Below are 17,093 nucleotides of genomic sequence, written 5' to 3' on the forward strand. Positions count from 1 at the left end.
AGTAATTTATATAATTGATTTTTTCGGCCTGCCCCACTAGAACCCGTCTGGTTTGGAATTTTATTTCTTGCATCTCCATGCCAATGGGCACCCACAGCTATCAATTAAATAAACGAGGGTGTGATCGTGAAACGACAGGCAATGAACACCTCACTCTCTGGAAAGCTAAATGAACGATTGAATTTCGGAGGACATCAATCGCACCGAAAAGGTAACATTACGAGAGGCTTAAATACAGTGGGATTCCGTTTTTGGCAACAAAGTTGAAATTTTCAGTTGCCAAAAACGGAACCGTGCCAAAATCGGAACCCATATTTCAAATATTATTTTTCAACTTTTGGTTTTGAAAACATCATTACAATGTTAATATATCATTTTTATGGAATCATAAGGCGTTGAGACTTCGAAAAGGTTCACTTCGAAGCATTTTTCCGAAGGGTTATACTGTGCTATGAATCTATATCCCTGTAATGTTAAATCTGGCAAATGTTTTTCTGGTGGCGTCAACGTCTTCAATTATTTTTTAGAAGCTTTAAGTATAATTTTTGTATAAGAGGGCCTTGTAAAACCAATAATCGCGTAAGTGACCTTTATTCAAGAACTCGACATTTTCTTAAAACTATGAGAGAAAATGATTTTTTTTTTGTTTTCTTATAAAGACGTATTTATGAATCAAAAGCGCTGGGTATTGCAAAGCGGTATTAGCTTTTTTTCTAATTGTATGAACATTTAAAATAGTTTAACTTTTGGACTTTAGCGTGAAATTTGAAAATTTCGGGCGGTTTAGAATTGCTCCTTCAATTTATGCTTCTGACAAAGTAAAGCATTTTATAATGAATGGTTGACTGCAATCAAAAGGGCATATATAAACATGAGGTGATGCATAATCGTGACTTGTAATTTTGTAGAATTTATTTTTTACTTGAAATAATTTTAAATTAAGCTTGATATATGTTTGACACCTACCTTACGAAATCAACTGAAATTTACAGGACCCTGTTATGAAACCTCAAGAACCTTATAGGAATCTTCAGATTCTCATAAGGGATCTACAGAAAAAAAACGCTTGAGCTCTAAAGCATCTTGCCAAGCATCCGTAGGATCTCGCATAGAGTTCTCAGGATCTTGCTAAGGATTTTGCTAGGAATTAACATCTTGGAATTCAGCTGCGATGTTGCTGAAAATTCTCAGGTCTCCGATGAAAAAAACATTTGAAGTTTATTATAATTAGGCTGCCACTAGCGCACCTCAAATTCCTCTGGGAATCTTTTCAACTCCCCAAGCTTTTGACATAAATTTTAAAAATACTACTAGAAATTCACATTATCCTACTTAAAATTTACAGGACGCCCTAGAGTTAATTAGGTTGTAACTCTGTGTGAGTCATAGATTTTATGTTGCTCTTATGTCGGTGCTGGTGCTTTGTTCGAACAAGCTGTTCCAAATCTGAAGAAAAGTGTTTTTTATTGTATCACCTATTGGCAGACTCAAGTGGGTCACTCGATATGAATGCCTTAGAAAAAATATACTGTTGAAGATTATTGGTCTCATGGAACGTTGTCAATGTACGACCAATGACCATCCTGAAGTAAATAAGCGCGTATCCGAGTCCTTAGTAGTTGGTGAGATTTGGGAAAATATCGACGAAAATGGAGCTCTGGAATGTAATTGGTGTGGAGTCGACATGCTATTCAAATGACTAAAGCAACAGACACGATAATATTTACAAAAAATTACAAATTTTAATGGTATTGAAAAATGTTGCCAAAAACGGATCCATTTTGTTGCCAAAATCGGGGGGTGCCAAAATCGGAGCATGCCAAAAACGGAGCATGCCAAAAACGGAATCCCACTGTATATAGATTATTTTCAATTACTTCGTCTGTGTGGGTTGCTATTGAAATATGATAAAGTTGTCGTTTCTGGCCTTCGTCCGACCTCTTTCATGTGGGTAAAAATAACACAATCAGAAAAATATGATGGCAATTTTTTTTCGAATAGGGACATAGAGAGCGACAAGCTAGGTGAAATAAATTTTATCTGACATAACGACAAGTGTTTGATAACCGGAACGAATTGTTTTATTTGTTTGAGTTGAATTGGACACAACTGTGTGAAAAATAACTTCAAATCAGTCAAACAAATGATCATGTTTTATTGCAAATCTTCTGAGAGCAAGGTGCAAAAGTCAGATTATAAGGAAAAAAATAATGTATGGTGCTTTCGTCAAAACTTCTTAACCCATATCCGCCCAGCGTCCTAAAAATAGGACAGAAGCCCAGAACGCGCAGCGTCCTATAAATAGGACAGTACTTGTAGTGCAAATATCTTGAAAATAAAGAGGTTTAGGAGAAAACTGTCTTCTGCAAAGTTGATCACAGGACTGCTGACTTCCACTTGGTAACTATTTTTATTCAGAATTAACTCACCAGGTGGCGCACAGACGCCAACAAATGTCGCATATATAAGCAACATATGAAACAACTTTCCAGCGTACAAATATTTTCTTCGTTTATGTCTCAGTCCAGCAATGAGATACAAAATTCGTGTCCTCGACAAAGTTGAACAACTAAATAATACCTATTCGCATAGAACCTTATAAATTCGGAAAAAACTCCCGAGATGGCGCTAGTGAGCCAAAACTTTATTTGCTTATATTTTAGTCCAGTTATGAGATACAAAATTGGTGTCTTCGATAAAGTTGATCAACTAAATGAGAACTATTCGCCTAAAACCTTATTTGTTCGGAAAACACTCAAAAGATGGCGCTAGCGATCAAACATTTCGATTGTTTATATCTCAGTTCAGTGATAATATACAATGTTGGTGTCTTCGACAAATGTGTTTAACTGAATGAGATCTAATCACCCGAAAACTTATTAGTTGGGAAAACACTCACTAGATGGCGCTAGTGAGCAGAGATTTTATTTGCTTGTATCTCAGTCCAGTTATTAGATACAAAAACGATGTCTTCGGCAAAGTTGATTAACCCATATCCGCCCAGCGTCCTAAAAATAGGACAGAAGCCTCGAACGCCCAGCGTCCTATAAATAGGACAGTACTTGTAGTGCAAATATCTTGAAAATAAAGAGGTTTGCGAGAAAACTGTCTTCTGTAAAGTTGATCACAGGACTGCTGACTTCCACTTGGTAAGTATTTTAATTCAGAATCAACTCACCTGGTGGCGCACAGATGCCAACAAATGTTGCATATATAAGCAACATATGAAACAACTTTCCGACGTACAAATATTTGCTTCGTTTATATCTCAGTCCAGCGATGAGATACAAAATTGATGTCTTCGACAAAGTTGAACAACTAAATAATACCTATTTACCGTTTTGTCTCAAATTCCGAACAGTCTCATATTCCGAACACTCGGTTTTTGTATGGCTATCTGGTTGAAACGTTTCGCTAAAATATGTCACCAAATAACAAGGAAATGGCAGTTAATTGCGATTAAATTTTAACGTCTCCAATATAATGTTTACCGCGGGAGTAGTGATGATTCTCTAGTTTGAGACCAAAAGAACAAGCTCAGATAAATTTCTTTGCGAATTTATTAATTTGAATACGATTTATTCGTGCTGTTCGGAATTTGAATCAAGGTGTTCGGAATATGAGAAAGAATGAACACAGTGTTCGGCATTTGAATCAAAATGTTGTTCCATACGTTTACGTGAAAACAATACTAAAATTAATCAAATTAACATTATTATCGGTACACTCAACAGCTAACAGTTAGACTTTGCGAAGAAATTAAAACTTACACAAATATCATCCAATTTATGCCAATCAGATGCATTTGAAGTCACTGTTGGCCTTAAGTGTTCGGAATATGAGTCAAAACGGTACATAGAACCTTATAAATTCAGAAAACACTCCCAATATAGCGCTAGTGAGCCAAAACTTTATTTGCTTATATCTGAGACCAGCGATGAGATACAACATTGGTGTCTTCGACAAATGTGTTCAACTAAATGAGATCAATTCACCCGAAAACTTATTAGTTTGGAAAACATTCACTAGATGGCGCTAGTGGGCAAAGGTTTTATTTTGCTTATATCTCAGTCAAGTTATTAGATACAAAGTTTGTATCTTGGACAATGTTGAACAACTAAATGAATCCTATTCGCCTAGAACCTTATAAGTACGGAAAACACTCAAAAGGTGGCGCTAGCGGTCAATTTTTTTATATCTCAGTTCAGCGATGAAATTCGAAATTTGTGTCTTCGACAAAAGTGTTCAACTAAATGGGATCTATTCGCCCAGAAACATAGTAGTTTGAAAAACTCTCCCAAGGTGGCGCTAGTAGACAAACATTTTATTTGCTTATATCTCAATCCAGTGATTGGATACAAAGTTAGTGTCTTTGACATAGTTGAAGAACTATATGAGACCTATTCGCCTGTAAACTTATTACTTCGGAAATCACCTAAATGGCACTACTGGGTACAAATTTTATTCGCTTGTATATCAGACCACTGATCAAATCCAAAGAAAGCTATGTGCCTAAATCCTTCTTAATTCGGAAGTCATTCTCATGATGGCGCTAGTCGGCAAATATTTTATTCGCCTATATTGAAGTCCAGTGATGAAAAATTTGGTATCTTCGAAAACGATGATCAACAAACGGAGATATTTTCGCAAAAAAAACTTATTAGCTTGGAATTGCTTTTATGTGCGAAACATCAAGGAAACAACCAATAAGAAATTAGTCTGCCTAGATTAAAACAATTGATACTTACTATCGATTCGAGCAACAATTGCTTATTTCGGATGCAATGCTCCTTACATTTTTAGCTGAACCTTGTTTTCTAGCCGTCGAATGAAAAAGATGATCTTTTGAAAAAGTGAAGAACGAAAAAACCGACAAAATGACTTATCCATCCATGAACTGAACTCCAAGGGTGAAGGGCGGCTGTCAAATAAGAGTTAAATTGAATAACCGCCAACCTAAGTCCAGACCCAGTATTATAGCTTAACGTGGAAAAGTAAAAATAATTATTCGCAAAATTACAAGAAACAAATGCGATTGAAAGATATTGTTTGCAAGCAGTTATTTACTACGCGCTACTGCAGTGCGTTGTTGCCAGAAAATTCTACTATATTCCAAAAATGAATGTTCGTGAAAATTCATTACGCCTTCACCATTGTTTGGTCGTATTTTTGTATGGTTGTTCGCTTTTTAGAACTAGCGTCACGTTGAGGTGGCATTACAGAGCCTCTCTTGCTGAACTCACTCGGTCCAAGAATTGTGTCATTCGAGCTGGCACTCTTCCGTATGCTCCCCAGGTATTCTGGCCCGCTCTAGTGTCAAAAATCTTGGACCGCGTGGATTCGGTTCTATCGGTGGATAAGACCATATGCATCAGTGATGCAGTAACTTCAACGTTATGGACGAATAATGTTGGCTTCAAATATTCACGTCTGTAAAGCATGTAATATTTGGAGTACAATATTTGACTGTCAATGGACTGAAGGTCTGACTTTTGATTAGCACTAACGAAATTCTGATATTGCCAAATATATATTTCGATAGCTGTCAGATCCGAGCCACATTGTATACTAATAACTTGACCCAGCAAAAATATTTTGATAGTTATGTTTTCATTATCAGCTGGCAAGTTTTATAGAATCTTTTTGAAGACTATTGTGAAACATCTGTAGGTTTTTTATTATCAAAATATTTGACGTAAGATTTTATTTTGTTTTTGGTATAAAGGGTGTAAGTGTGCATAATTGTACATGTACATGTATGGAAATGTATGTGTGTCTGTATCTTACTTACGTGGTAGAGCAGAAAATTGAGTCACTAAATGATTTTGTTCTGGCATGCATCTTTCGCTTCTGAAATTTTTATTCTTTATTTTGCAATTTCTTTATCAGGGTTCATAAATTACGTCACGCAAAGTTTTGCCGAATTCATCCTCCTCAATTTTTCTCTGCACCACATTTTTTGTATGGATTTCAATTTTCATATGGGTAGTCACGTTTCCTTGTAACCCCCTCCTTCCTCTTCTGTACGGGACGTAATTTATGAATTACCCCTCACCTGCAGTTTTTTCAATTTGTTTACATTGTAATGGGTCGAAGAGCATGAAAATATGTTTGATTGATCTCGAAAATAAACTTATAGAACAACTAGATATGGAGGACACACTTTCAAGATTTTTTTTGGATCCCCACCATAGACTTGAATTTTTTTTTGGTGAAATAAGGTTCAATATATGGGAATAGGACTATGAATATCAAAAACGGAGCTGAATTCAAATTGTGAGATACCTTGGGCGTTAACGGGTTAACTAAATGAGACATATTCGCCTAAAACCTTTTTAGTTCGGAATACACTCAAAAGATGGCGCTAGCGATCGAACATTTTGATTGTTTATATCTCAGTTCAGTGATGAGATACAACATTGGTGTCTTTGACAAATGTGTTCAACTGAATAAGATCTATTCGCCCGAAAACTTATTAGTTTGGAAAACATTCACTAGATTGCGCTAGTGGACAAATATTGTATTTGCTTGCATCTCAGTTCCGTTATGAGATACAAAATTGTTGTCTTCGACAATGTTGAGCAACTAAATGATACTTAGTCACATAAAACCTTATAACACTCACAAGATGGCGCTAGTGGGCAAAGATTTTATTTTTTTAATATCAGTCCAGCGATGAGACTGAAAAAATCGAACTCTCGAAATTGGTATCTTCGACAAAAGTGTTCAACTAAATGGGATCTATTCGCCCAGAAACATAGTAGTTTGGAAAATTCTCCCAAGGTGGCGCTAGTAGACAAACATATTATTTGCTTTTATCTCAATCTAGAGATTGGATACAAAGTTAGTGTTTTAGACAAAGTTGGAGAACTGAATGAGACCTATTCGTCTGGAAACTTATTACTTCGGAAATCATCTAGATGGCACTACTGGGCACACATTTCATTCGCTTATATATCAGTCCACTGATTAAATCCAAAAAAAGCTATTCGCCTTAAACCTTCTTAATTTGGAAGTCTTTCTCATGATTTAAATTCAGTGATGAAAAATATGGTATCTTCGAAAACGATGATCAACTAAAGGAGATATTTTCGCAAAAAAAACATATTAGCTGGGAATTGCTTTGATGTGCGAAACATCGAGAAAACAACCAATAAGAAATTGGTCTGCCTAGATCAAAACAATGGATACTTACTATCAATTCGAGCTTATTTAGGATGCAATGCTCCTTACATTTTTAGATGAACCTTGACACCATTTAGATCTTCTGATCTTTTGAAGGGAGTGAAGAACGAAAAAACCGACAAATTGACTTATCCATCCATGAACTGAACTCCAAGGATGAAGGGCGGCTGTCAAATCAGAGTAAAATTGAATAGCCGCCAACCTAAGTCCAGAACCAGTTTTATGACTTAATCGTGGAAAAGTAAAAATAATTATTCGCAAAATTACAGGTAATAAATGCGCTTAAAAGATATTGTTTGCTAGCAGTTATTTACTACGCGCTACTGCAGTGCGTTGTTGCCAATTTAATCAGAAAATTCTACTTAATTCCCAAAATGAAAGTTTTCAAAATAATTTATTACGCCTTCACCATTGTTTGGTCGTAGTTTTGTATGGCTGTTTACTTTTTAGAACCAGCGACGCGTTGAGGTGGCAGTAAAGAGCCTTCCTTGCTGAACTCATTCGGTCCAAGAATTGTGACATTTGAGCGGGCACGCTTCAGTATGCTCCCCAGGTATTCTGGCCAGCTCTAGTGTCAAAAATCCTGGACCGCGTGGATTCGGTTCTATCGGTGAATAAGACTATATGCATTAGTGATGCAGTAACTTCAACGTTATAGCCGAATAATGTTGGCTTCAAATATTCACATCTGTAAAGCATGTAATAGTTGGAGTCCAATATTTGACTGTCATTGGACTGAAGGACTAACTTTTGATCAGCATTAACGAAATTCTGATATTGTCAAATATATATATTTCGATCATGTTATGTTTCCATTATCAGCTGGCAAGTTCTATATAATCTTTTTGAAGACTATTCTGAAACATCTGTAGGTTTTTTTTTCTAAGTCAAAATATTTGATGTAAGATTCTATTTTGTTTTTGTTATAAATGGTTTGAGTGTGCATAATTGTACATGTACTTGTATGGAAATGTATGTATGTCTGTATCTTACTAACGTGGTAGAGCAGAAAATTGAATTGAAGTCATTAAATGATTTAGTTCTGGCTTGCACCTTTCGCCTCTGAAATTTTTATTCTTTATGTTGCAATTTTTTATCAGGGTACGTTCATAAATTACGTCACGCAAAGTTTTGCCATATTCATCCTCCTCAATTTTCCTCTGTATCACACTTTTTGTATGGATTCCAATTTTTATATGGGTAGTCATGTTTCATTGTAACCCCCTCCTTGCGCTTCTGTACGTGACGTAATTTATGAATTACCCCTCACGAGCAGTTTTTCCAACTGTTTTACATTGTAATGGGTCGAACTGCATGAAAATATATTTGATTCATCTCGAAAATAAACTTATAGAACAGCTAGATATGGACGACAAACTTTCAAGATTTTTTTTTGGATCCCCACCATAGACTTAAATTTTTTTGGTGAAATAAGGTTTAATTTATGGGAATACGACTATGAATAACAAAAACGGAGCTGAATTCGAATTATGAGATACCTTGGGCGTTAACGAGTTAATGAAACTGATTATTATAGTTATCCCTAGTAACAATTTAATAATTTACTGGTTTTATTTGTTTTTTTTTTTAATCTTTTCAAATGTTTTTCGGTGAGAAATAATCTCCACTAGTATCTCAACTAGAGATCAATCTCTTTTCTTAAGCATTCATACTGAGTGACCAGCCCAATTGAGTCTGCCAGTAGCTGATACATAAACAAACCATTTTCTTCATATTTGGAATAGCTTGTTTGAGCACAAGCACCGACATAAGAGGAACAAAAATTCTATGATTCACACTGAGTTGCAATTTCGTCTCTGCTTTTTGGCTCACTGTTTTTATTATTATGGATTAACATACATTGCATATGTCAAAACACATCGCAGTAATTTATATAAATACAGAAAAATGTCGTGTATCATAACTTTTAAGGATTTTTATTGAACGAATTGCGTTATTCCAGAGAATTGTAAAAGTGCCAATGTTTATAATCCATGAAAAGACTGTATATTTTACTACATTCTGTATTATTTTTTAAAGAATTCCACCAGTACCATGACAAATGTAAAAACAGTCCAAACTACACTTTATTCTCAATAATATGATTGAAACGTGCGATAAAAAACGATTGACAGTGTTTTAACTTTCTGTGGTATTGGTATGCATATTGATCTTTCTGCGTCAACTATTTACAGCTGCGTTCCTTCATTGTTAGAGATTCTGTGATACGTTAGATTTGTTAAGAGACGATCCAGAATTCTATACAAGATTTTTAATCAACAATACGGAACAGAACATAATCAAAATGTTCCTTTTGAGCTGGGTCTATGAAAATCCTTTGAGAATCTCGGTTCTTGGGGAACTTTTCAGAAACTTCAACGGATTCTTGAGGATATTTGTAGATTTCTAGCGGACACTGAGAATTTCAGGCGGTGTCCTGAGAATGTATAATTGGTTATTAGGGATTATGTCCAAAATCTGGTGATTCCTAATAAACTCGTCCCGAGATGAACTAGCCCAGGGCTAAAAATCTCGTTAATAAAGATAGAAAAAAAAAAAAAAAAAATAATAATAATAAACTCGTCCTGTAATTTTTAGCGGGATAATTTGGATTTCTAAAAATATTTCTAGTTTTTCTGGAGGAATCCAAAGATGCTAATTCCTAGCAAAATCCTTACCGGGATCCTGAGAATTTTAGGCAAGACCCTACGGATTTCTAGCAAGATGCTTCAGAGCCCTATCGTTTTTCTGTAGATACCTTACAAGCACCTGAAGATTTCTATCAAGCTCTTGAGGTTTCAAAGCGGGATCCTGTAAATTTATGTTGATCTCATAAGGTATATGTAATACAAATTTCGAGCTCATTTCAAGTAAAAATGATATTCTACAAAATAAAAAGCCGCAATTATGGATCACCTCATGTTAAACGTTTACCAGAACTAACATTACGGAGCTATAGATCCATAGCATACAACAATCCTACGAAAAACTGCTTCGAAGTGAACCGTTCCGAATGTCATATGATTCCATATGGATCATGTAATAACATTCTAATGATGTTTTCGAATCCAATAGTTGAAAAATAAAATTCAAAATATAGGTTCCGTTTTTGGCAACTGAAAATTTCGACTTTGTTGCCAAAAACGGAATCCCACTGTACTAATTAATCTGAGAAGTAGGCTATGTTAAAGTAAGGACTAACACTAGGAAAAAGAAGAATAATTATAAGATGAAGCGTAACCAATTTTCAGCTATGACAGGACGTGACAGCTCAACTTAGACTGGCCCGTTGTTTTTCAGTCGATTACCTTGACTATACAAAAGCCAGTGCTTCCAGTATTTTTTAGGCGAATATTGTGAACAAATTCAGATATCAAGGCTCATACAAAAGAGGACGCTATATTTTTCAAAGTTCAGCTTCATAACAGGTTATATTTTTAGAGAAAATTGTCACAATTTTAATTATTTTGCTCTCAATTCAGTATTTTTTTAGTATTGTAAGATCATCCGTGGTACACTTAACATCGAGTATAAATAGATTTGAAACAAAAAGATATTGGAAAAATTTCAAAGCTTTTGATGAAACCTCTAATATATGAACTAGCAAAATATTTAACTTTCACCTCTAGGGGCAAAAAGGGCCAAGAAAAAACTATTATTCGTTTGAAAGTATGGATTATTTGCTGCGTAAAAGTGGGTGACTCAGTTTCACGAAACATTTCACATAAAACGGACAAAATTTTTTAGGAAGGATTTTTAAAAATATTTTTTGTTACAAGCAACAACCTATCGTTATAAAAATTGATTTGTTGTCTTCAAACCAAAGGTTTAAGACTATGTTTTTAAATGGAACCTATTGAGCTTAAATCGGTTATGATTTCACTGAGATACAGCTGTTTGAAATTTGAAGGTAAACTATAGTTGATGAATTTGAAGCAGTCCAATTTTGCTGACTTTACGACACTTACGAAGCTGTCAAAAATCGAACACAAAACTGATCAGTCTCAAATGTTGAGGAAACGTCACTTAATGGAACAGAAGTCTATAACAAATATTAACACGTGATTTTGAGAACATAAAATTTGGAGGTTTTGTCTGGCCGTGCGCAACTGTGGGCCAACAAAGTGCTCTGTTGCAATCCAACTCAATGATGTGAAAGTAGGCCTTTGCCAAAACGACTTTTTTGACAGGCAATTGGTTTCACTGTTGTACCGTTTTGACTCATATTCCGAACACTTAAGGCCAACAGTGACTTCAAATACATCTGATTGGCATAAATTGACTGATATTAGTGTTTATTTTAATTTCTTCGCAAAGCCTAACTGTTAGCTGTTGGGTGTACCATTAATAATGTTGATTTAATTATTTTTAGTATTGTTTTTACGCAAAAGTATGGAACAACATTTTGATTCAAATGCCGAACACTGTTTTCATTCTGTCTCATATTCCGAACACCTTGATTCAAATTCCGAACAGCACGAATAAATCGTATCCAAATGGATAATTTCGCAAATAAATTCATCTGAGCTTATTCTACTGGTCTCAAACTAGAGAATCATCACTACTGCCGCGGTATAAATTATATTGGAGACGTTAAAATTGAATTGCAATTGACTGCCATTTCCTTGTCATTTGGTGACATATTTCAGCGAAACATTTCAACCAAACCGCCATACAAAAACTGAGTGTTCGGAATATGAGTCTGTTCGGAATTTGAGACAAAACGGTACTTTGATCAGACAAAACTTCAAAACTTCGGTGAATTTCGGCGTCGGCATTCTAACGAAGTGCTTCGCCGGTGCATAAGAAATGCCTTTGTCGTCATAGCACTTCGTTAGAATGCCGACGCCGAAATTCACTTTTGTTAGTGATATTTCATTTCTCTTATGAACTTCGGTCTAAAGTTAATCTGAATGCACAATATTGAGTGCTAATAAAGTGAGAAACTAATTCTATCACTTAAAACCAAGATGACATTGAAATCAAGATGTCATACAGATTTTTCCACTCAAAATAATATTTGAATTCTTCACTCGACTTGACAAAAAATCCAATGGTTTTAAACTTGTATCTTTATTGTACAAAAATGATGTTTGCATTAATTGCACTCGCCATATAGGTCAAAATCGTAAAAGATGATTGAGAAAATCATTCAAATCATCGTGTAAATAAGTAGAAGCATTAACCTAAGAATGCTAATGTCGCTGCTATTCGTGTTACCAACATCTTGTTTGCCACGAACTGACTGCGTGAGTACCGGGCCTCAAAGTGTCAAAATAATTTAAAAAACCAAAACAACGACATTGTATTGAACAAACAGTGAAGAACCATAATTTAAGGTAATAATAATTAAAATCAGTTTTGTGACAACAGCGCCACTAGCGTTCTACTACTAATATTTCTATTGGTGAATACCACTGCTCGCCTAGTTTTGTAGCCTATCGTGCTCAGGTTTTTCTCAGCTTTCTGATGATAATATCAGAATTCAAAACCAGCGGAGCGCTATTGGTCAAAAAGCTTTTTTTTTTTGACAAAACTCAAAATGGTGGCCAAATTCTAAATGGGCACCACAATTTTTTATAGCTTCCATTGAAAGTTACATCTTTCCTCTATACGATGCCACTAAGTTTGCTATGTGTTTCAAGGGTAATATGACACATATCACGAAACGAAATACCCATGATTCATCAAAAAATGGGCTTTTTCGCAAACTGTTCAGCTAGCTGGCATACGAGGGGTCAATCAATTTGAGAAAACCAAAACAACCTCCCTCTAGTTTTAGCATATACTAGTAATAAGTGACCTAAAATTGGAATTCTAATGATGTATGCCGATGGCGGCCTGGTCGCAGCGAGAATTACTCCTAGTCATATTGAAGTCACTGTGATTTGTATGAGAAATGTTGTGTTACTTGGGCAGTACATTTGCAACTATTTTCTATCAAATTTAAAAATTCACATAATGACAGTTCAATCCATAAGCTTTAAAACAAAATCGAAACTCACCAGAGCAAGCTCCATCGTCATCCCCAGTAAAAACAAAAGAATCATTTCACGACCGGTAGTTCTTTGCTTTCTCAGCCATCACTCTACTCGATGTTGATTTTATTGCTCAGCTCGTTCACTCAGACGAAATCAACTTTCGGTTTTTCGACAGGTTCCGTTTTGCGGTCGCATCCACGCAATGTTTCAATCTCATCGCACAGAAAAATGACAGTCCCAAATGTCCTAAAGCTAACATCTAGAGAGGATATTCTTTCACTTCATTTTCCCAGAAAATACAATTACGCCATGTTTCGTTTCGCTTCATGTTGTTTGATTTATTTTACGACATCTCTAGATAATTAAGCTTCTTATCTAACTGCGGTGACCTTAGATGCTAAGGTAATAAATACACTCTTGCACACATTTCTACGATTAATACTTAAAGCTCTTCAATCCTCTCTTATCGTTCCTCGCAACATTCATCCACTCACTATAATCCCCTCCCCCTATCACATTTTAACTCGATGCATTGATAGCGCACTCTTTGTTCACGGCCAGCTCCAGAGCCAGTTCAAGCTTAAGCGATTCGTTTTCCTCACACAGCCGGTCCATAATTTGCCCACTCCTCAGCCCGGTCACAAACTTGTCCAGCAGAATCGCTTCCAGATTCTCGCCGAACTTGCAGTCCACCGACAGTTTCTTCAACCGCCCATACCACTGAGTCACGTTTTCGTGCGGTTCTTGGCGGCTGTTGTAAAAGTTCGTTCGCTCCCGGAAGATGGCCACTTGTGGGGTGTACTGTTTCCGCAGGAGGGTGCACAACTCATCGAAGGTCTTATTCTTGGGCAACACCGGATGGCACAAATCTCGCAGGGTTTTGTACGATTCACCACCGATGACACTGATCAGCAGGGCTACCCGTTTCGTTTCGGCGATATCATTCACCTCGAAAAACTGTTCCAACCGCTCCTGGTACACGTTCCAGTCATCGACCGAACCGTAGAACTCCGGAATGGAACCGATCAGATTTTGTCCAGCCATTGCGATACGAGAGTTTGTTTTTTCTTGTCTTCAACGAAACTTCAACTAATCGACTGAGTGGTTTGACCGGCCGGAAAATTGCTTTTATGAACGGCGTTTTCAAGGTGGTGTAAGTGTCCGCGAGGGGCTTACGCGTTTATACGGTTATTCAGTTATTCTCGTACACGGTTTACAGTGTCGCGATTGGATTTTTGTGTTCCGACACACATGGCGTCTGGTGGTGTGTGCCCGGCTCAGCTTGGGGAATCCCCTCTGGTCGGATGCTATTATTATGGGGTTTGCGCGTTTTTGTTTTGATTACTCAATCTACATACACTGAGTCGGTCTGTGCTTTCCAGGGAGGAACATGAATAGAAGTGAGTCATGGTTGCAGAGAAAGCTGATGAACTTGAATGATCAGGATAAATAAACAGTAAGGAAAGCAGTATATGACGTAGACTATGTGCAAAAGAATTTCACAATATTTGATAATCAAAATTACACAATATACATTTGTTGGCTAAGACATGTGAACTTTCCCTTAGTAACTTTGTTAAATTTGTAATTAATATAAACTTCATAGATTAATAAAAGTTCAACAGGAATTTGAATAGCATGGCTTTTCTGGAATACTTAAGATGGAATCCAATATTTAAAGATTCCATCATTCCATTATAATAAATTTCACACAAAACAACATTTTGGCACTTTCTTAACCCATCAACAGCGTTTTCATGATTGATTTTTTGAATAAAATCGTGTGGGAATTCTTTAAGGAAATTCTTCAAGCATTATTGTCACATGTACAGATTTATCTATGTTTTACAGATTTTTTGGAATTTATTACGACCAAGAATCTATAGAATCAGTATACCAAAAATAGTTGTACTAAACCGAAAAACATAGCCATCGCCATTATTTTTACGTCGTCTGTAAGCTTTTTGTCTTGGTTTTGTGGATAGTAACACTATTTCTAATTTCTGTTCTCATTGCAGCAATAGCTACACGGCGCAGGCAAAACACAAATCAATGTCTCATTTTTATAAAACTTTTATTTATAAAAATGATCTAAAGCGTTCGATGGATGTAAACAAGTTCTTAATTCTTTCTTTATTTTGTTCAATAAAAAAATATTTGTTTGTGCTATGGGTACAATAGGTCAAATATATGTGCAGGGGAGCTTAAATTTTTATTTGATTTACTTCGATAATTTTTTGAGCAAACTCGAGCTGTGCATCAATGGCACATAGATAAATGCCTCCTGTCCTTCATGTCAACAATTATTTTGCAATATTCAAAGCAAAAGGGCCATATAAAATTACTATTTCGACAATAGGAGACTTCTACAGAGGAGCGGTTCCAGCCGTTTCGCAAACACGATTATTTTTGTATATTTTTAATCGCCTGAAAATTTGCATACAGATTCTTTATGACCAAAAATGCAATTATGTACTTTCAGACCGCCATTTTGAACCTCGCCTTATTTTTGAGAAGGGCGTATCGGAAAATGCATGGCAAATCTTTAAAAAACTGTAACTCGAAAACGGTTTGTCCGATCGATTTGAGATCTTCTACAAAGTTGTAGGTATTGCGTAGGACTATATGCAGAAAAATATGCACGGTAAAAAAAAAGTTACAGATTATTTTTTATTTCAAAAACAAAATTTTAAAATCGATTTTCTCCAGAAACGCAGTTTTGATTTTTTTTTATTTTTGGATATGTTTTAGGGGACAACTTATGTGATTTATTGCACAATGTTTCAAAATGGAAGAATTATGGACAAAAAAGTTATGAATTTTTTAAAAAATTACAGATTTTGAAAAAAAAATCGAAAGAGAGGAAAACAATATTTTTTTATGTGATTAGTTGAGAGTACAAAAAAATTGCAATCTTAAAGTACTTAAGTAAATTTTTTCTAGGTTGCATCAATTTCGAGATATACTCATATTTATATAAAATTTTCAAATAAAAAAAGAAAAATAGGCCCTTTTCAAGCATATTTCGTGTTTCTCCACTCCAGAAAAAAATTATTTTGAATGAGCGAATCGTAGATAAATCGTTTATCGTTTGATCAAAACATGTATGCTTAAGGTGATTATAAAACGAAGCCAAACTCTGAATTTTCAAGTGCACAAGACGAGAGTATCTGACAACAGTTCGCGTTAAAAACCAATCAAATTGCTTGCTTGCTGGTGGTGACCAAGGGGATAGATTTTCAACGCGGAGCACTGTTTGGTTCTCAAGTCTTGTGCTCTTGAAAATTTGAGGTGTGGCTTTGTTCTATAATCACCTTAAGTATTGAAAAAAGAGTGCACGATAAAAAATATAAACGATATTTTCAAATGGAAATTTGAAGCTAATAGTTCTTAAAAACCGCAACATTGATGTTTCTAATTTTTGGATATATTTTGCGGTTGTTGTAGGTATTATTTAGGACTATTTTGAAAAAAATATGCACGGTAAAAAATAATGATAGATTTTTTTAATAAAAAAAAAATAAAATCGATTTTCTATGAAAATGCATCTGTGATTTTTATTATTTTTTGACATGATTTAGGGGACAACTTATGTGATTTATTGCACAATGTTTCATAATGGAAGAATTATGGACAAAAAAGTTATAGTTTTATAAAATACAGGTCGGACTCGATTATCCGGAGTATCGATTTTTATTTCACTCCGGATAATCGAATCCTCCGGATAATCGAATCACTAAGAAAAAAATTGAAATCTTCGACAAGAGAACTTAAATATTACCTTTTTTCGTTGTTTTATCTATATGATGCGGTGGCGTAGCCAAAAAAATATTTCTAGGAACTGTAGAGGGTTTTATAAGAAAAAATAATTTTTGATCAACATGCACAAAAAAACACTTTTTCAAACCCACCTTTCCTTAAATACGT

At 35.3% G+C, this 17,093-nt stretch overlaps 2 protein-coding genes across 2 annotated transcripts in view; both read right to left on the minus strand.

The window, feature by feature from the left end:
• LOC5579064 (protein yellow) overlaps positions 1-13,329 on the minus strand; it is a 161,597-nt gene extending 148,268 nt beyond the window's left edge. The window contains exon 1 of the mRNA XM_021841070.1: positions 13,191-13,329. The gene's annotated coding sequence lies outside the window, so the exon portion shown is untranslated. The remainder of the gene's footprint in view (positions 1-13,190) is intronic.
• Positions 13,330-13,478: 149 nt separating this feature from the next.
• LOC110675610 lies at positions 13,479-14,263 on the minus strand. The gene has a single exon (XM_021841073.1). The coding sequence runs from the start codon at positions 14,208-14,210 to the stop codon at positions 13,686-13,688; it is 525 nt and encodes a 174-aa protein (XP_021696765.1). The 5' UTR covers positions 14,211-14,263; the 3' UTR covers positions 13,479-13,685.
• Positions 14,264-17,093: the final 2,830 nt, after the last annotated feature.

This window comes from Aedes aegypti, chromosome 2, assembly GCF_002204515.2.
Source record: "Aedes aegypti strain LVP_AGWG chromosome 2, AaegL5.0 Primary Assembly, whole genome shotgun sequence".
In the NCBI taxonomy this organism is placed as follows: domain Eukaryota; kingdom Metazoa; phylum Arthropoda; class Insecta; order Diptera; family Culicidae; genus Aedes; species Aedes aegypti.